Source organism: Vulpes lagopus, chromosome 12 (genome assembly GCF_018345385.1).
Source record: "Vulpes lagopus strain Blue_001 chromosome 12, ASM1834538v1, whole genome shotgun sequence".
In the NCBI taxonomy this organism is placed as follows: Eukaryota; Metazoa; Chordata; class Mammalia; order Carnivora; family Canidae; genus Vulpes; species Vulpes lagopus.
The window spans coordinates 24,612,128-24,634,046 of NC_054835.1; the positions used below are offsets into that span (position 1 = coordinate 24,612,128).

Sequence of the window (21,919 nt, forward strand, 5' to 3'; positions counted from 1 at the left end):
AATAAATCTTAAAAAAAAAAAAAAAAAAAAAAGCTGAACAACTATATGACCTATTTGGACCATATTATACCAAAGAGATTCAAATGAGGTAGCCCTTTCTACTCATTATATAGACGAGGCTATATGACAATATACATATTATAAAATTCTAACCATAAAAACTCTACTTGGAGGGCACCTGGTTGGCTTAGTTGGTAGATCACGTGACTCTTGATCTCTGGGTTATAAGTTGGAACCCCACACTGAATGTAGAGATTACTTAAAAAATAAGTAAAATCTTTAAAAATACCCACAAAATTCTGCTGTGCAAAATACTATCCCCAAACCAAAATATGATATTTTCATGTACATAATATTAGCTTTACAGTATTAAAAAATTTTTACACTTATCAAGTAATTTGATTCTCTATAGTACCACCCACAGCTAACTAAGCCTCCCAAATTTCATTCTTTTTTAACAAATGAATTTTACAAGAATAGTGATGAGATTTTCCCCATTACAAGAGTAATAGAAAAAGTATAAATTCATTATAGAAAATATGGAAAAAAACCAACGAAGCACACACACAATATGCATAGTTCTTCCACCTACAGAGAGCTGTTAACATTTTGATTAGTTGTCTGTTTTTTATAGTGATCCTGTTATTTACACACACTCACACAATTTTGTATCCTCTTTTTCTCACTTTGCATTGTAAGCATTGTCCCATAACAGTATCTGGATAGCGGTATACAATTCCAGGAGTGGAAATACTTTAATACATTTTTGAACATTTATATTGCTTCTGATTCTCCATGTTTCATAAGATGCAAAAACAAAATCTCTGCATACTTTCTTTATGTCTGCTATCTCCTAATTATGGAAAATAATATATAATTCTTTTAAAGATGACTCAAATATAAAAATGTATAGAAGACTTACAGGCATCCTGCAGTCTTATCCCCCAGAAATAATCACTGTTAACTACAATGTTAAATGTGGCATTTTCCATATATAAGACAAATATAAACCTAACACATTTTTCATGTAAAAGGGAAATTGTAATATACTTAATATTCTGCATGTTTCTTCCCACTAAACCATGTCATATTCTATTCCTTTTCATAGTTGCAGAATATTCCCTTGTGTAAATATATTATAATTTATTTAATCTCCTATTGATGGGCATTTATATAGACTGACCCTCTTTCAAAACCATACCAAAGTGTTAAAAATTCTTTCTTTTTTTAAAGATTTATTTATTTATGATAGACAGAGAGAGAGAGAGAGAGAGAGAGAGAGGCAGAGACACAGGAGGAGGGAGAAACAGGCTCCATGCCAGGAGCCCGACGCGGGACTCGATCCCCGGACTCCAGGATCACGCCCTGGGCCAAAGGCAGGCGCTAAACCGCTGAGCCACCCAGGGATCCCCTAAAGTAAAGATTCTTATACATAAACTATTGCATATTTGTTCACATACTTCTTCAGGATAAATTCTGAAACATGAAATTGCTAGTGAATCAAAAGGAACACATATTGAAAACTGAAAACCTGAGTCAAAATATTTCTCATATATTCACATAAACTTTTAAGCATAAAGCGTAAGTACTATTAATAAATGCATTTTAATGCCTATAGATTTCACCAAACTTTGGTGTCCATCTAAAAAAAGGAATACTATTCTTGGATATATCTAAAGAGAGGTTTAATCCACTCACTGGACAAAGATTATGAGCTCTACTCCACAGGTAAGTATTGTCCAATCCTGTAGTGACTGGCCACATGCGGTTGCTTAAGCCCTTGAAACGTGGCTGGTCTGCATGCCATATGTGCCAAATGAGAAATGCATCAGATTTTGAAGACTCAAGATTAAAAAAGAATATAAAATATGCCATTAATAATTTTAAAATAATAAATTGTTGAAATACTGAGTAATAATATTTTTGATATATTGGGTTAAGTGAAATATATTCTTAAAATTAAGTCCACCTGATTCCTTTTACTTTTGAAATATGGCCACTAGAACATTTAACATTACATATGTAATACATGTTTTTATTGGATAGTGCTGCTCTGATGCAATATATTCTTTTTTTTTTGATGCAATATATTCTATAACTATTAACAGCATGACAAAAGACAGACTGTAAGAAGTAATTACACTAAAAACTATTTAGTAACATGTACTTAATGCAACAGACTTCATCTAATCACACTGCTGCTGAGGATGGATGCATGTTTTAGTATTAAAACACCTTTTAACAACCATACTAAGAAGAGATAAATGTAATTTTGTGGCAGAAGAACGGACAAACATAGTAAGACATCCTGTTATTAAAAGCCTGAGTGTAGGGCAGCCCGGGTGGCTCAGCGGTTTGGCGCCACCTTCAGCCCAGGGCGTGATCCTGGAATCGAGTCCCACATCGGGCTCCCTGCATGGAGCCTGCTTCCCCCTCTGCCTGTGTCTCTCTCTCTCTCATGAATAAATAAATAAAATCTTAAAAAAAAAAAAAAGGCCTGGGACACCTGGGTGGCTCAGCAGTTGAGCGTCTGCCTTTGGCTCGGGGCATGATCTCGGAGTCTCGGGATTGAGTCCCATGTCGGGCTTCCTGCATTGAGCCTGCTTCTCCCTCTGCCTGTGTCTCTGCCTCTCTCTGTGTGTGTCTCTCATGAATAAATATATAAATAAAATCTTAAAAAAAAAAAGCCTGCGTGTAATTCACTTACATTATGATTTTTTAAAATTTAATTTATTTATTTGACACACAGAGAGAGAGAACATAAGCAGGGGGAGAGGCAGGCAGAGGGAGAGGGAAAAGCAGGCTCCCCGCTGAGTAAAGAGCTCAACATGGGGCTCGATCCCAGGACCCTGAAATCATGACCTGAGCCGAAGGCACCACCCAGGCGCCCCTATGAATTCTCATTAAATCATGATCAAATCGACTTAAATATAAAGCTGAGAAAAAATACTGATAATCAACAGTTATAATTATTTCCCCAAATCCAAATATCCTTTTTAAAAAAATAAATTATTTCCTACCATCCATCTACAAGTTGCCATCCCCAGTCTGACCAGGCTGATGCCCTTAACCTGCTATCATTTAAACTAATGTCTCCAGAAAGTAATATTCATTTCTGCTATGACATTTCTGAAAATCTTCTCTCTCCAGCTCTATCACTAAGAGCAAAACTTGCTTGTGGGTGGAACTTAGTATCAGTGATGACAGCTGGCACACCTAACAGCTCTCTTTGAGGTCTCATTTAAGGAAGTTATTTATAATATTTTCACCTAGCCTGGCCACTTATGTAATCCTTTGGAGCAGAATGCTAATGTTTCCAATATGTCATTCTAGTGCCTACAGGGGCCAGTGAGTCCTGCCCAGAGAAACAAAACAAGCCACAGGTTAGAAACATGGGCTCTGCTATCAGACCAATTAGCTCAAATCCTAATTTGCTACTTCACAGCTCCGGATGGGCTGTGTGAGTTACTTCTCTTCTCAAAGCACTTTACAGACATTAGCTCATCTAATCTGGTATCAACCCTCCAAGATATGAATTAATACATGCGTTTCACAATGAGGAAAGTGAAGCACAGATGTAAACTAACTTGCCCAAGGTCTCCAGGTGGGTAAGTAGAAGAGTCCAGTTTCAAACCTGGACAGTTTAGCTCCAGAGTCTGCATTTGTTGTTCTCTCTGCATGTAAACTGCTTAGTAGTGCCTGACACAGAGTTTTATAAATGTTATCACTGTTGCTATTCATAAAGATCACTCTCTGATTCTGACCACATCCCTCACATTCATGGTTACAGGAAAGCCAAGTGAATGTGGATGACAAAACCACAAAACAGGTTATTTTTTAAAAAAACTTTTTTAAAAGTAGGCTCTAAGCCCAGAGTGAAGCCCCAAACTTTTTAGGGAGGGAGAGGGAGACAGAGAGAATCCCAGGCAGGCTCCCTGTCCAGCACACAGGCAATGTAGGGCTCACTCTCACAACCCTGAAATCATGACCTGAGCCAAAACCAAGAGTCAGACGCTCAACTGACTAAGCCACCCAGATGCCCCAGACCCAAACTTTTTAATTCAATAACTAATTTGTAGTAATTTTAGACTTGTAGAATGACTGCATAAATAGTAGAGAGTTCATGCATACCCCTGCCCAGCTTCCTCTAGAGTTAACAATTTATACAAATATAGTGCAATTAACAAAATGAGGAAATGAACACTGGTACAATACCACTACCCAAATTAAGAGCCTTCAAATTTCATCCATTTTTACCCTAGTGTCCTTTTCCTTTCCAGATCCAATCTGGGACCCTAAATTGTACCTACTTGCGATGTCTCCTTAGTCTCCTTCACTCTATGATAGCTCCTCAGTCTTCCTTTGTTTTTCAAACACTCACTACAGTCTACAGAATAAAGTCCAAATTCTTAGCACAGCCATGATCCAGCACTTATCTACTCATACAGCCTCATCTCCTGCCATTCCCCATACTCCATTTAAGTTTCTGCCAAAATAAATTAAATCACGGTTCCCAAAATGGTCATGTACACTCTCAAGCCTGTGTTTTTCCAAACCTTGTTCTCTCTGCCCTTTCACTGGGCTGACTCTCATAGTCTGCTCAGTGTGCAGTGTGGATGGCGTCTTAGATGAAGTCTTCCTGGGCAGCTTGCATTCCCCCAAGGGCAATCAGGTGACCCATACACCAAGAAGACCTCTGTCACAGCACTTCCCACACAGCATTATTGTCTGCTTATTGCTTGCTACCCTCTCTTTTTTTTTTTTAAGATAAAGAGAGTACACACAGGCAAGTGGGGAGGGGGTTGCAGAGGGAAAGGGAGAGAGAATCTTAAGCAAGAACCATGCTCAGATGGAGCACAATGTGGAGCCCAACGTGGGGGTCAGATCTCACGACTCTGTGATCATGACCTGAGCCAAAACCAAGAGTCAGACATAACCAAATGAGAGCCACCCAAGTGCCCCAGTGTCATCCTCTCCTGAGGACATACTCCTCGAGGGCAGAATGGATCTTACCTGGCACCTAATACGGTTCCTAGAACTTTAGAAGGAATCTTTTTTTTTTTTTTTTTAAAGATTTATTTACTTATTTAAGAGAGAGACAGAACAAGTAGGGAGGAAAGGCAGAAAGGGAGAATCCCAAGCATACTTCCCTCTGACCAGGGAGCCCGACCAGAGAGGCCCAATCCCACAACCCACAAGATCATGACCCCAGTGGAAATCAAGAGTTGGAAGCTCAACTGACTAAGCCACCGAAGGGCCCCTCCTTTTTGGATTTTAATTAACCATGCCTTACATTTTAATGTTTAGCCCCATTTAAACAGAATGTCTGTCTCTCACTTACCTGTTGCCAGGATAAGATTTTAAATGTTTCTGGATTTATGGGCATGTATGAATCTAAATCACTATGAAAGTACCACAAAACCAGATGTATGTACTTGCAGTGACCATACCTCTAATGAATAGTTTAAGGAGGTTAGCTTAGTAAATTAATATAAGAAAAACACTTGCTATTAAAGCAAAATCCTGGTTTGTTTTCTTTCAACTTAATAACCGTGATAAGTATATTTTGATTTGGGAAACAACAAACTTGTGCTGTTTTCCTAAGTTATTTGTCGTGTTTGCAAAGTACTCACTTTTCTAACACTCACCCAGACTTCTTACTCTGGGTTATGTTTAAGGTTAGAGCCATTTTGCCTTACCTGTGAGCCTGGTAATTTTAATGACATAGCCATCCAAAAACATCTTCTGGCTGACTAACGTCTACAAGGAATTACGTAGATAATAAATAAGGTAGGAATTGTCTTAAAGAATTAGAGGAGCACAATTCTTACCCTCAAGGGGCACGCACACACATATAACTACTTGCCCCAATATAAAATCTGTAACAACTATGTAGAAAAGGGATTTTCTCTTCTCTCAATTCCTTTGAAGACAGTATATTTGCAACAGTGATACCAACAGACAAACACAAGAGAATCCAAAGAAATTAACATTTTTAAATGCTTACTATGTACTGGAACATTTACACATCATTTTAATCCTCAAACCAAATTTATAAAGTAGGGATTATTATTGCTACTTAGTAAATGAGCGAAGTGAGTTCCAAAGAATAAAAAACCACCAAAATCACAGAGCCAGCCAGAGCCAGAATTTGAACCTAAGCCTCCCAGGATTCCACGCTCCTCCCTCTGGAGAACATTTATAGTCTCATAAAGCTTCAATTTATTTTAGTATAAGCTTTCAATTTTAAAAAGCACAGCAGTGGAGGAAAAATCTGATCTCCATATTAAAAAGTAAGTTTGGCTCTCAAGTCTATGCTTAACCATCCCACTAAAAACAAACTTGGAGAAGTGTAAAGACTTCGAAATTCTAACATGAAAAACGTTAAACAAATTATAACAATTTAACCTGAGATTTAAGAAAGTGACTTTGAATAAAAATATAGTGACAAGCTGCTTTGCTCTTCTACAAAGTTAGAGAAATACATATTTTCTGGTGAGTAGGTTAAAAACAAAAACAGATTAATTAAAGTAGTTGTGAAATCTGCTTCTCTGAAGTTATATGAGACAGATCCACATTTGTTTAAAGGGAATTCAATGACAGGCAGGTTCTAATAAGGATATAGAATTAACTATCCATCTAAATTGTCCTAACACAATGAGTTTAAGATTTTTCCCCATATGCCCTCCAATTATAAGTAGTTTCTTTGACATGGAGACTTTGTGCAAATATTACATAAAAGACATACAATAAACTATTATCTATCTGTATACTATACATACAAACATACAGGATTGAGAGTTTTCCTATAGTCAGAAGTCTGAAAACATCAGAAGTCTGTTTTCTCATAAAAATTATATTTCTCTGGGTTTCTGGCTGGCTCAGTTGGTGGTATGTGAGACTCTTGATGTTGAGGTTAAGTTTGAGCCCCACACTGGGTTTGCTTAAAACTTGTATTTCTCATCTCATTTAAGCACATTAACATTTTCTGGAATCCTTCATTTATATCTTCTTAGCACAGCATGTACATGTATGGCATCATGAAAATGGACCCATATATTCTTATTCTAAATAAGCATCCAAAGAAAAATTGTTATATTGTTCTGTAGAAATCACTTTTTAAAATTAAAACAATTTTAGGGTGCTGGGGTGGCTCAGTTGGTTGGGCATCCAACTCTTGATTTCAATTCAGGTTGTGGTCTCAGGGTCATGAGATAGAGCCCTGTGTCTGGCTCCAGGCTGGGCCTGGAGTCTGCTTAGGATTCTCTCTCTCTCTCCCCCAACCCCAACTTTCCCTTGCTCTAAAAGCAAAACAAAACGAAAAACTAAGACAATTTCAACTATCTTGTCTTGTTTTCTTATTTCTCTTTCGGGAAAATGCAGGTGTTATACTTAACCTATCCTCTTACAACAGCAGAACAAAATATAACTGAAACTATAGTATTTCCATTTTAGAGTAAGAAAAACTGAGTGCCAAAAAAGCCACAAATATTGTTTTAGCTATTTTTCTGATCCTTAAAAACAGAATCATCAGAAGAAATAAAGAACTGACATAACAGCCAAAATGTAAGAGCTGTAACATGTTAAAATCTTTCTAAAAAGTAACTCACCGAAGTTTCCTTCCTTTGCTGGCTTTCCTATCTACTTTCTTGTGGATTTTGCTTCGTAACTTCTGGATTGCAAGCCACTGCCTGGGAAATTCACAAGCAATGTTATACATCATCACTAATAGAAATAGTTACACCTATTGACAAATTGGAATTTTTCTTACTAACAACCCTGCAGAAAGAAATCATCAACCCACATCAAGTTCCTCAAGATAGTCTGGGGCCAGAGCAGCTAATCAATTGAAGAGGATTTGTGCAATGATAAAAAAACAAATGGCAGCTGGGAAATTCCACAGCAAATTTGGTTAACAATACTCCTTAGTATCTAGAGTTGCTGTGACAGGTACTAAATCTAGCAGTCTGCAGGAAAAGCCAGCAAACTGAGTAGAGCTGCTTGCGTTTGCTTTCAATGTTTTAGCTGTGCAAGATGTTCTATTACTAATATTGCACTGTTGTTTGGTCTGCATACAGGAATTCTTCAATTTTCCCTTTGTTAATACACAAGTGCTTTTTCTAGCACTTTCCAATTTTTGCTAATGTTTTATAATTATCCACTACTGACACAAGTTTTGCAGCCATTTTGTTTATTTAATTTTTATTTCATCTGTAGCATTTAAGAATGTGCTGCTGAAAGGTAAGGGTTCTTTCCCCCCAGTATAGTCTCAATATGATGTCATGCTACAAATAAGTTACCAGTAATTCTTTACTATCAAATATTGAGTCAGTCTTCAAATTTCCTAGATCATCTCACTTTTACAATTCGTTTGTCTGAATCAGGATCCAAACAAGATTCACATGTTCTGCAGTCATTTTAGATTAAAAGAAATTAATTTTCAAATAAAGGATACTGGCTAAGAAAAATCTTCCTAAATTCCTCAAATGAACAAATGTGAAAAAAAGGAGAAACAGCAGCAGCTAGTCATCTTACCTGATTTATACAACGAAAACTCAACATCAGAAAAAAATAATCTAGGGAAATCCAATTACTGTAATCTTAATATAATCTTAATTACCATAATCTATTTTATTGTAAAGTCAGATAAATGTACAATATAATCATCACTTAAATGCAATTTGCTGTATCACATTAAATTTATAGTGAACAGCTCTCTATAGCATTCCAGAGATACACAAAATAACAATATGCTATCCTAAAACCCAAATAATGTTTTACTCAAATAAAATTATTTCATCAACACAAATTTTTCATTGCTTTCTCAAAATGTCGCTCTGCTCAGAATCCCATTCTGGCACTTGCAGCTTTTGTTTCCTTTCATGCTTTTGCAAATTATGGCTCATGGCTATTTAAATGTACACTATTCATTAGGTAGCACTCTAAATGCCCTTTTTATTTTCCAACCACAGGATGAAGCATACACACAAGAGCCTTCCTTCACTACTTTACATTCTACCCTGACATCTGGGTAATGCTGCCACGTTCCATTTCTAATTGTGCCGAGGCTTTTACTGAAGGGGTGGAGGTCTAAATTAGGGCAGACTCAAACAAAGCAGATTCAACTATGAGCAAGGAACCTGTTGTGCACAATGCCACATTCTGACAGCTGAGAGCACACATTTGGGCGGTTGCTTTTTATCCACTGGTCAGAGACTGATACAGATACAATCACTGCCCAAATCAGAGAGCAAAGAGCATAAGAAGGACTTTGAAAAACAAACCCTAAAACAAATACATAGCTGTTTTATAATTTCCTATTCAACTGCCCTTAAGGCAAGGTAGGGTAAAACAGGATTTCCATCACCCTATCTTTCCTAACTTTAACTTCTTATTGTCTGGCTTAACTTTTTTTTTTTTTTTTAATGTTGCTTAACTTTTATAATTACAGGGCCAGTCACTGCCTTTGAGGCAGAATTAAGGGGACCCAAAGGGAGAAACTATTATGTAGGTTGCTTTGCATGACTAGAAAGCCATATCTGAATTACCTTCCCATGGCCACCTGATCATTGGGATCCAAGGAGCTGGTCTTCCGTTCTATGAGTTCTCGAAGAAGCTAGGGGAAAAAGGAAAGCAACTGATTTATTTATCATCTCCCAGCACCACGTGACTTTCAAGGGCACGGCAGGAATTCTGAATGGCATAGTGACAGCTCTAAAACTACAATCAATAAGGGACAACCCAGTGGCAAGAATATGACTGAATTCCCATTAACCCTTTCATATTTATATATCTTTAAAAAGGTGGCTATAGTAATAGCTGTGAACAGAAGTCCATTTAGAGGACTTATTGTACTGCAGTTCATTTCAAATGGATCAATGAGTGTGCAACATTCCCTTCATTGTTTTTATGATTAGTTTTGTCCACCTCATCGATACCAATGGAGAATCTTTAAAAGGTCAGGTGGGAAAGGCCGTATGGCCAAAAGGAAAATGCATCAGCTTCTCACCAACAGGATAATGGTACATGGTTAACTTCTGACCTGTAACCTCTAATATTCAGGAAGGTCTTCCTCAGGCAAAAGCCTTTATTACATATAATTAAAAGTGTGAACTTCATTCTCTTGCTTTCCATGGCTGGTACTCCACCACGCTTACTATGAAGAGATTTAACCACATATGACACCAATACATTCACAGCCACAACAATTCCAAAAGGTAACCTAAGGGGCACCTGGGTGGCTCAGCAGTTGAGAGTCTGCCTTCAGCTCAGGGCATGATCCTGGGATCAAGTCCCACATGGGGGTCCCCGCAGGGAGCCTGCTTCTCCCTCTGCCTATGTCTTTGCCTCTCTCTCTCTCTGTATCTCTCATGAATAAATAAAATCTTTATTTATTTTTTTAAAGATTTTATTTATTTATTCATGAGAGACAGAAAGAGAGAGAGGGAGAGAGGGAGAGAGAGAGAGATGCAAAGACATAGGTAGAAGGAGAAGCAGGCTCCATGCAAGGAGCTCGATGTGGGACTCAATCCTGGGACTCCAGGATCATGCCCTGAGCTGAAGGCAGGTGCTAAACTGCTGAGCCACCCAGGCAACCCATAAATAAAATCTTAAAAAAAAGAAAAAGGGAACCCAATGGAAGTTGTATGTGTGACTGAAAATACAACAGCGAGAACAGCTGATTATCCCATACAATGAACTCCATGAGAACTCTAAAATTATTCTCCTACTCTCCTCTTACTTCTGAGCAGCCCATTGCACACAACTAGAGTGTAAATCTATACCTTTCACACAGATTAAAGAATATGCATTGGATCTTAAAGTCATTAGGTGAAAAGGAGTAATGTTTAAAAGTTAAACATTAGGGGTGCCTGACTGGCGCAGTCGCTAGAGCTTGTGATTCTTGATCTCAAGGTCATGAGTTTGTGCCCCAAGTTGGACATGGAGGCTGCTTAAAAATAAAGAAATGTTAAGCATTAAAGGAGGAGAGTTTTAAATTACAATAATAATACTAGATATCATCTCCCCTATGCAAGTGCTATGTACAGGGCGATAATAACAGAGATTAAAGTCCCAAAAGTCTTCTAAGAGAAATCTTAAGGGAAGACACTAAAAATAATCCTGCTAATCATCTGTCAATATGGGTTTGACTTTGAAACTTGTTTCCTCACCAAAAAAGGTAATGATTTTGTAGGTGAGGCATGGTAGCAATACAGATATTTCACCAAGTCAAACAGCTGAAGTCTGGGGGAGGACAGAGAAGGAGGAATAAATTCCTACGAAAGTAGTCCACTCTCTAATTTTCATTTGTTTATGTAAGTAGGCACTGGAAGAAGTAAAACAAATTTATAGAAATGTTCATTTCCATATAAGATGAATCTTTATTGCAAAAGGGAAAAAGGATATCTCAATCGCAATTAAAAACCCTCCTGTGATGTTTTTTCATTTGCTTATTTTGGACATTATTACTACAGCAATTACGTTTAAAAATGCGGGGACCAGAGGCCACTGGTTTATTATCACTAGAAAACAGCAAGCTATTTCTCTACCCTGTTTATCTGATTGATTCCCAACATCTTTCTGGCAGCCAATCTATCAGTTTATCTCTCCTACTTCATCACAGTCACTTCTGGCAGCTAAATACAAGATCCAAATCCAGTGTTACACAGACATACGACACAGTAAACCTGTGTAGCGCTGCTACTCTGTAAACAGCTGCCCTGAAGGCTGAGCAAAAATGGGCTTCTGGTTTCTAGTCAATATTCTGTCAGAAGCATGGCTGGGGGACAGGGGTAGAAGGGGGAGAGGTTGATAAGAAGAACAGAAGAAAGAAAAGAAGAAAACGAAGAGAAAGAAAATACTAAAAAGGGCCGGGAAATAATGGAGTGGCTGTATCTCATTGCCCTTACCTTGGTTCAAGCCACAGAAGAGACTGTAACAAGGGATCCTAGTTTCCCTAATCATCTCTGATTCTGAGACTGGGGCTGTCGTGGCCAGTGGGAGCAAGTGCTCACAGAAGGCTGCCCCAGCACAACAGGGTGATCCTCTGCAAGAAAGTCCCATATGCCCTTCCTGAAGGCTGGAGATTGGAGCCGCACAACTACAATGGGTTTGGTACATTTGCAGTCGCCCCCACAATTCACCAAGCTGGTGCATCATTTACTTTCAAGCACTCTACGTCCCATATTCTGAGCTGCATATTCACTACTCAAGGGCCCTGCACAGCTACTCTTCGTCACCTGTGACAAGGAAGATGGTTTTACTGGTCAATCTGGCCAAGTCTACTTTTTTCAGTCCAGTGTTTCTGAAGATCCTATTGTGTGCAAGGCAGGAATGAGAAAGTAGCAAGAAAATACAAATAAACTATTCCCATGGCTACTTCTCTCTCCCACAGTTAACCCAATCACTGGGCTTTAATTTAATTAGGAAAACTGCTTTCAAAAAAGTTACTGAAAAATTAAGTTTTAGGGATATTGCTGAAGAATTAATTTTGCTGCTCAATTCAATTTTTATAGCTTAACTTTATGAATAAACTTTTCCACTAGAACATAGGTTTTTATTACAGGTATTTAAGCTTTTTATTTTTCGACAATAATACCACCGTATCGGTCATTTTCTTTGTGACTTGGAAAAAGGAGACATATGTGAAATATTTTTGTTCTAGTCTGTTTTAATTCCAGGGTCAGCTCACAAAAGCTTGACTGTTTTTCTCTAGTTCTAGGGGAAAATCATAGATATTAGGTTTCCAGGTCAGCCCACAGAAACCCATTTAACACATAACAACATACATGAGGAACAGCCCTGATGGTACTGTGCAGCATCTAATCAGCATTTATAATACTTTGTCTAGAAAAATGCATGCCAGAATCAGTTAAAAATGGCAGACTGAACACATTAGTTTATCTCTTCTCCCTTCTCAACCCCTCCAAAAGACAGGAGAGGAATAAAACAAATGTATTAACTCACGAGAAGAAAGAGAAGGGGAGTTAATGAGAACAGATTTTCATAAATTTTTCAAAGACAGGAGATGGAAGAATAAAAGGCAGTTATCATCCAAGTGCCCAGAGGGAATAAAGGTGAGGGTGGAACTAATTAGGCCCACAGAATCCCTGTGAGGAGGAGCTCTGGCAATTGCAGCTACTGCAGAAGAGGGAGAGGTGGGAGGGGACAGCGCCACTGGGCCTTCTCCACTATCCCACAAGTTACTATCTCCTCTACCACCACCTCTCACTACGGAGACTGTTCTGTGGGAAAACTGGGCCCTAAAGAGCTACAGAGAGCTATGAGGCACAGCAGGCCGGGAGGAGGCAGAAGGGAAAGGTACTATACCCATCTCTGGGAACCTCTGCCTCCTTCCCTCACCCTACACACAGAACGCCAGCACCCAGAAACAAAATCTCCCAGGCAGGAGAGCAGAGGAGCCTCTCTTGGAGAAACTGTATTACCCAGAAAATATCTCCAAGTTCTGGAGAGTGTTTGAAGAGTATTCCATTTGAAGAGTATTCCAAACAGGAGGTTAGTTCACAGCATGATTATAGTTAAAGCAGAGCTTTCCGTTCAGGTTTCAGAGATACTCTTAATGTCTTACTACAAAATATGAAGAGACTTAAGGATCACCAGGAAGGCTCAGACATAGATCAAAGCAGATAGGAAAAAAGGGGACACTGGAAAGCAATGAGGAAAACAAAGAAACCTAAGAAAAGAAAGAAAGAAGAATGGACACTCTTAGAAAAGTGAAGATATACTCCCATAGAACATGATGCTGTGAGAAAAGAGTAAAACAAGAAATTAGACACAAAACAGAAAAATTAAAATTCAATACAAGAACTGGAAAATAAATGTACAAAAATCTTTCAGCTATAAAACAAAAAAGCAAAAAGATAACATCCCCTTGCTTATTTGTAAGAGGAAAAAAAAAAGCTAGAGGACAATCCAGAATGTCAAACACCCAACTAACAAAGGCTAGGAGAACATAATTAGAGAAACAGTAATGAAAATTTTCCAAATCGAAGGACAGGAATGAGCCAGCAAAAATCTAGTACAATGAATGAAAAAGGACCTTTCCCAAGACACATCAGCATGAAATGTGGAACACTGAAAGTACAGAGGAGATCCTAAATGCTTACAGAAAAAAATAGGTCATGTATAAAGAGGGTGACCGTATGTCCCAGTTTACCCCAGAGAGTCCTGGTTTATGCCTGTTGTCCTAGTATTCTTTCAGGCTAGCACCTCAAATGTCCCAGTTTTGGCAAGAAATTATATAGTCACCCTACATATTCAGGAATGATAACTAAGTGGGACCAGATATTTCAATAGCAACAGCAAGTAGTGGAGGACCACAGGGCCATGCCTTCAAAATTCTGAGGAAACGGACTTTCAACCTCAACTTCCATATCTAAAGTATTAATCCAGTATGAGAGTTGTTACATGGAGACACCTTCACACGTGCAAAGACTCAACAATTTACTTTGTCCATGCTCCTTCACAAGACAACGTGTCTCAGTAAGATGTGCACATACAGCAAGAAGGAGAAAGGCCTGAGGTGTCAGAAAGCAGGTCTAACTCAGGAAAGCGGCAAAGGCAAGTCCTGAGACTCCTGATGGCAGAGGCCCAGAGAGCAATCGTTCCAGAGAGCCCTAGAAAGAAGGTCTCCAGGGAAAAACGGCAGGGGGAGGAGGGGGAGGAGGGAAATGACAGTTTATGTATTTAAGGCATTCGGTGTATGGAGAGAAAAAATAGCCAGAGGTACACAGAACACTACACATATCCTTTAAATACAGGTATTATTAGCTTTAGGAAAAAACAAGTGTGTAAGGAAATATTATCATCATATATGTGAACATTTACTTAGTCATAATATTGTAAACACTGACTTTTCACAAAACTGACAATAAGTACACCAGGAGAATGGAGAATGGGGATGTGGAGGCAGAAAGTACAGAAGGGCTAGGACCTCACTGCCGTTAAGAGAAGTCAAGAGATGATTTGATAAATAACTGAAATTGGTAAGTCGACAGTAGTATAAATATACTATTTAAAACATGCAAGTAATAAGAAAACCTAAGGAAAGCCTTGGAAGTTTTTTCCCCTCCAAAACTTCTCAGCACCATAATATTTTACCGTTTCTTAGATAATGCACGACCCAAGGAGAATTGGTCAGGATTTACTTGGCAATGTCCAGAGGAAAGAGTATACAGTAGTCCCCTGCCTCTTCCTTGATTTTAGTCACCCACCGCCAGCTGCGATGTGGAAGCAGATGACTCTCCTACGGACCATCAGAAGGTCCACAGGAGCCTGACGATATGTCATGTGCCTGTGCCATTCCCCTCACTTTGTCTCATCACGTAGACGTCTATCATCTCACACCATCACAAGAAGGGTGAGTACAGTATAGTAATATAGAGACGACATTCACATTTTTATCACAGTATATCATTATAATTGTTCTATTTCATTATTAGCTATCGTTATTCTCTTTTGTGCCTAATTTATAAGTTGAACTTTATCATAGGTATGTATGTGCAGGAAAAAAACAGTATATTTAGGGCTTGGTACTATCCATTATTTCAGGAATCCACTGGGAGTCTTGGATCATATCCCGTGTGGATAAGGGAGGCCCACTGTAGGTGTTCTGTAAAATCTTTCCAATCCACAAACTCACACTGAGAAATTTTAGAATTCCCACAGGGGAAAAAGATAGGAAGATCAAGGATATATTGATTAAAGTCCTTATGAGTATCTTTCTGCACCCTAAAATAAAACATGGCAACAGGATGCCTGGATGGCTAAGTGGTTGAGTGTCTGCCTTTGGCTCAGGGTGTGATCCCAGGATCCGGGATCGAGTCCCACATCAGGCTCCTCGCAGAGAGCCTGCTTCTCCCTCTGCTGTTGTCTATGCCTCTCTCTGTGTCTCTCATGAATAAATAAATAAAATCTTAAAAAAATAATAAAACATGGCAACACACTAGAAATAATACCAATAACATTTATTTTTGATTTGCTAACAATGCCAATTATTAACAACTTACTACTGAGATATGATTCACTTACTATATAATTAACCCATGCAAAATGTATATAATTCAGTGTATTTTGGTAAATTCACAGAGTTGTGCAATCACCACCACATTTAATCTTAGAACATTTTCATCCCACCTAAAAGAAACCCCAAACCTATTAGCTATAATCCCTGGTAAGCCCCAACCATGTACTCCCATAGCCCTAGGTAATCACTCATCTTTCTCTCTTTATGATATGTCCATTCTGGACATTTTATATAAATGCAATCATATAATTTATAATCTTTTATAACTAGCTTATTTCACTTAACATGTGTTCCAAGGTTTATCTATGTTATATATACCAAGTATCAATACTTCTTCTTTTTTATGACTGAAGGATATTCCATTGCATAGATATAGCATATTTTATCCATTAGTTGAGGGATATTTGAGTTGTTTCCACCTCACTGTTATTATAAATAATGCTGCTATGGATATTCATGACAAGTTTTTGTGTGGATATGTCTTCCATTTCTCTTGGGTATATACTTACAAGTAGAACTGCTAGGTCACATAGTAACTCTGTTTAGCATTTTGAGGAACTGCCAGTTGTTTTCCAAAGTAGTTGCACCACTTTAAATTCCCACCAGCAGTGTCAGGTCCAATTTTTCTACATCCTTGTCAGCACTTGTTATTATCTGACTGTTTGATTATAGCCATCCTAGTGGGTGTAAAGTATTACTTCATTGTGGTTTTGATTTGTATTTCCCTAATGGCTAATGAGGTTGAACATTATCTTGTGCTTACTGATCGTTTGTATGTCTTCTTTGGAGAAATGTCTATTCAGATGCCTTGGTCATTCTTTAATTAGACAGTCTTTTTATTACTTAGCTGTAAGAGTTCTTTATATATTCTAGACACCAGTCCTTTATCAACTCCCATTCTGTGGGTTGTCTTTTCACCTCCTTGATGGTATCATTTGCAGTAGAAAAGTTTTTAATTTTGGTGTAGTCCAATTTTCCCTTGGTCATTTGTGCTTTTGGGGTTGTATCTAAGAAACTATTCATGATTCAAGGTCATGAATATTTAATTCTATATTTTCTTTTAAGAGTTTTATCATCTTGGGACACCTGGGTAGCTCAGCAGTTGAGTGTCTGCCTTCGGCTCAGGACGTCATCCTGGTCTAGGGATTGAGTCCCGCATTGGGCTCCTCCATGGAGCCTGTTTCTCCTCCCTTTGCCTGTGTCTCTGCCTTTCTCTGTGTGTGTCTCTCATGAATAAATAAATAAAATCTTAAAAAAAAAAGTTTTATAATTTTAGCTCTTGTATGTAGATCTATGATCCATTTTGAGTTAACTTTTATGTATGGCGTGAAGTAAGAGTCCAACTTCATTCTCTTGCATGTGGATATCCACTTGCACCATTTGCTGAAAGACCATTCTTTCTCCCATTGAACTGTTTTTGGTACTCTTGCCAAAAAGTCAAGTAATTTTTAAAGCATTTGGTTTTATGGCCACATATTTCCTGGTTTCCTGAATTTGTGACCTATAGTTATCAATTCCTAACCCCTCAGGCTTCCATGGTTCATAGCCACAGATGTTTGAGATGGGAAAAAGCTTGGGGCAACTCTCTATTCAACTTAGACTAACTGAGTCAGGATTTTTCACCTCCCCTCCCCCCCCCAAAAAACCATAGACTTCACTTGGGAAACAAGTGCAGTCAACTTCTCTTACATGTGTTTCAGTCCCTCTCTCATTTATTTATTCATGAGAGACACACAGAGAGAGGAGCAGAGACATAGGCAGAGGGAGAAGCAGGCTTTCCACAAAGAGCCAAATGCAGGACTCGATCCCAATCCCACCCCGGGATCATGACCTGAGCCAAAGGCAGATGCTCAATCACTGAGCCACCCAGGTGTCCCACTTTCAATTTTTATATACTATAGTTAAAGTATATTTAAAAATCTACATACACTATAATTTCAAATAGCTGGGAGTTTCAAATGCCTATAGCATAAAATTGCCATAAAGTAACCCACTCCCCATAGGTAACTTTTTCTGTTTTCTTTCTACATTGCCCATTCCTCAACCAACTCGATATAACACCTAAAATTTCTGTCTCCGTTTTTCTACTGAAACAACTTTTGCTGAGATCTCAGGATCTCCATGTCTAATGGACACGTGTCATGACTCATCCTACTAGTTTTTGTTTTTTAAAGATTTTATTTATTTATTCGTGAGAGGCAGAGAAGCAGGCCCCCTGCAGGAAGCCCAATGCGGGACTCAATCCCTAGACCAGGATGACGTCCTGAGCCAAAGGCAGATGCTCAACTGCTGAGCCACCCAGGCGTCCCTCCTATTAGATTTCTTGAAGCAGCAAGTGACACTAGACATTCTCACCTTCCCAAAACACTATTTCTTGGCATCTTCAAGATATCTCCTTGGTTTAATTCCATATTAAGTCACCTCCTCTGCCTGAACATTACATGCTAACACTCCTCAAGCTCAGTTCCAAGTTGCCTTTTCTTCTCACTCCATATGCTTTCTCTAAGAGTTTCATTCTATTCTCAATGACCTAAGAGTTACCCCTGAAACTCCTTTTCCTTTATATTCAGTATCTAATCTGTCTCCAAGTCCTGTGTATGTGATCCACTCTTTCATGAATCTAACCATTTCTATCTACCTCCACTGCCTATATTCTACTATAGGCTATTATCATCTTCATTCATTCCATAAAAGTACGCTTGAGTACACTGGGAAAGAATGAAAGATAAGAGAGACATGGATTCACCTGAGTTAGTATAATGATGTCCCTCTATTTACTCTTCCTCCTCCTCCATTTTGCTCTAATTATAGTCAGAGTAAAAAAAAAAAAATTTTTTTTTTTTAAGAGAGAGAGTATATGCACGTGCAAGTCAAGGGAAGGGGCAGAGGGAGAGAGAAAATCTTAAGCAGGCTCTATGCCCAGCACGGAGCTCAATTTCATGATCCTGAGATCATAACCTGAGTCAAAACCGAGAGTCAGGTGCTTAACTGACTGAGGTGCCCCAATCAGAGTAATATTTTTAAAATGCAGATATGCCAGAGGATAAAATTCTTACTGCATCTTCAAGGCTCAACAGTCTGGTCCCTTATCTATCCTCTTGAGCCTAACCTTCCATCTCCATGCTCTGGTCTCAACAGTCTTCTTTCATACTTGAAATGCTCCCAGGTCCACTCCCACCACAGAGCCCTTCGTGCATAGGCACTGCTAGGGGCATGCTTCCTGAGCCATCTACCTGCTTGTGTTCCACCTCCTTCTCTACTCAGTTAATCTGTTTAATCATCTCCTCCTTAGGGAAACTTTTCTTAATGTAACACACACACACACACACACACACACACACACACACACAAAATGGTTTTGTTGTACTTAATTTACCTGTTGGTAGTAGATTACTTGATTAATGCCTATCTCCTACTCTAATTCAGAGGACCACTATCTATGTAAGCAACCGATGTCATTACCATTATCAGCAAATCTCCCCAAACAATACTCTCCTTCTCATATGTCTTACATAGGGCCCAGAGAAGTGGGTGAGAATTACCCTTTTTTTCTTCTTTCATTTAATATATTGTTCTTGACTTCTTCATTGATTCATTAATAATACAATCAACATGCATGAATTAGGAAAATAAAACCAAGATCCTTAAAGATATATGTCCATGAAAGTTTATTTCCTACAGAGCCTACAGAACTAGTTTTCTTTGTGCAATGCACCTCAACACTGCAAGTATGAATCGAACCATGTCCTTGCATCATTTCAAGAATTATCCTTTTTGAGGGCCTGGGTAGCTCAGTTGGTTAAACATCTGCCTTCAGCTCAGGTCATGATCCTGGGGTCTTGACCTGCTCACCAGGGAGCCTGCTTCTCCCTCTCCCTCTGCCCCTCCACCCTGCTTGTGTGCGTGCTCTCTCTTTCTCATTCTCTCAAATAAAATCCTTAAAAAACAATAATAAAAAAAGAATTGCCCTTTTTTAAAACCATCCCAATACTACTTGAATTAAAAAAACAGAAACAGGGATCCCTGGGTGGCGCAGCGGTTTGGCGTCTGCCTTTGGCCCAGGGTGCGATCCTGGAGACCCGGGATCAAATCCCACGTCGGGCTCCCGGTGCATGGAGCCTGCTTCTCCCTCTGCCTATGTCTCTGCCTCTCTCTCTCTCTGTGACTATCAAAAATAAATAAAAATTAAAAAAAAAAAAAAAAAAAAACAGAAACAGGGATCCCTGGGTGGCGCAGCGCTTTGGCGTCTGCCTTTGGCCCAGGGTGCGATCCTGGAGACCCGGGATCAAATCCCACGTCGGGCTCCCGGTGCATGGAGCCTGCTTCTCCCTCTGCCTGTGTCTCTGCCCTCTGCCTCTCTCTCTCTCTCTTTCCCTGACTATAATAAAAAAAAAAAAAAAAATTAAAAAAAAAAAAAAAACAGAAACAGGGGTGCCTGGGTGGCTCCATTGGTTGAATGTCTGATTCTTGATTTTGGCTCCAGTCATGATCTCAAGGTCATGGGATTGAGTCCTGAGTCAGGTGCCATGTTCAGCAGGGAGTGTGCTTGAGATTCTCCCCCCCAACCCTCTCTCCCTTCCCTTGACTCGTGCTCCCCTCTCCTCTCTAAAATCAATCAATCGAACAAAAACAAAAATTCATCCAAATGAATTAAAAGATCTTAAATCACTTCTCTTTCTTTTAATGTTAAAATGATGTAGATCTATCCTCCTTCTTGGATCTCATTTTTCAAGGGAAATATTTGGTTCTTCTCAGGAAAAGAAGAGGGAACTGATCTTTTATGCTTCCTCTAATATATCCATACCCTCTTTCTGTAATCTCTTTGAGATGGTCCTTTTATTTCAAGAAAGGTGTCTTAACATCTTTATAATAAAAATCTGAACTAATTTTAATATAGTGTTTTTTATTTAAAAAGCTTTTATTTATAAATACATTTTTCAAATTCCAAATCTCAGGTTTCCATCTCCCATTTTCTAAGATCTAACGATTCTACATATGAGCTTTTGTTATGTGAATGTGTGTGCTGTAAATATCTGCCCTGAGTCAGTATAACACATGGCTTTAGAGTCTGACAGATCTGAGTTCTGAATCCCAGCTATGCCCCTTACTAGTTGTGTAATCTGGAAAAAAGCTCTTTTGACCTCTCCAGGGATTCAGTTTCTTCAATCATAAAGAAGTAATAATTTTATCCATAAAGATGATTTGGTATTTCAGGAGGTGATTAAAAGCAAAATTTAAGTATTCAATAAATAGAGATATTGTCAATATCACATAACAATAATAATCCCCAAACTCCATTTGGGGCAAAAAATCCAAACCTTCCATAGCTAAATCACCACCACTATAGATGCTAACAATGAACAAGTACAATAATTCAGTTTTCCTTTCTACTGATTTTTGTCAGATTAGATACAAAATCAAAGAAAAACAGAATGAAGAAAATGTAAAGGCAGAGAAGATTAACAGAAATAGTAAGTCAATACCTGCAAAGTTGTAGGGCTTTTCTAAACTGGACCATGATAAATTAGAGCAAAAGCGACCCTCACCTTTATCATTCATTCCATTTGAACAACTCACTGCTATTCCATTTCTAAAACCTGCAACTCTGGTCACTATCCTCTGATCACACTATCCCTACCACCTCATACCCCCAATTCCACCCCCACCCAGTCTCACTCTATTAATGTTCTACCATTAATGTTCTTTTTTTAATAATAATAAATTTATTTTTATTGGTGTTCAATTTGCCAACATACAGAATAACAAACACCCAGTGCTCATCCCGTCAAGTGCCCCCCTCAGTGCCCGTCACCCATTCACCCCTACGCCCTGCCCTCCTCCCCTTCCACCACCCCTAGTTCATTTCCTAGAGTT

The 21,919-nt window shown here is 38.7% G+C and overlaps 1 protein-coding gene across 5 annotated transcripts in view; it reads right to left on the minus strand.

The window, feature by feature from the left end:
- AATF (apoptosis antagonizing transcription factor) overlaps positions 1 to 21,919 on the minus strand; it is a 104,274-nt gene that overhangs the window by 26,007 nt on the left and 56,348 nt on the right. For all 5 annotated transcript variants that reach the window (XR_005983208.1, XR_005983207.1, XR_005983206.1 and 2 more), the window contains exons 9-10: positions 9,549 to 9,616; positions 7,611 to 7,691 (exon numbers count right to left, since the gene is read on the minus strand). Coding sequence is in view for 1 of the 5 variants with exons in the window: in XM_041726308.1 (XP_041582242.1) it covers positions 7,611 to 7,691; positions 9,549 to 9,616 (149 nt within the window). In the remaining 4 variants the exon portion in view is untranslated. The remainder of the gene's footprint in view (positions 1 to 7,610; positions 7,692 to 9,548; positions 9,617 to 21,919) is intronic.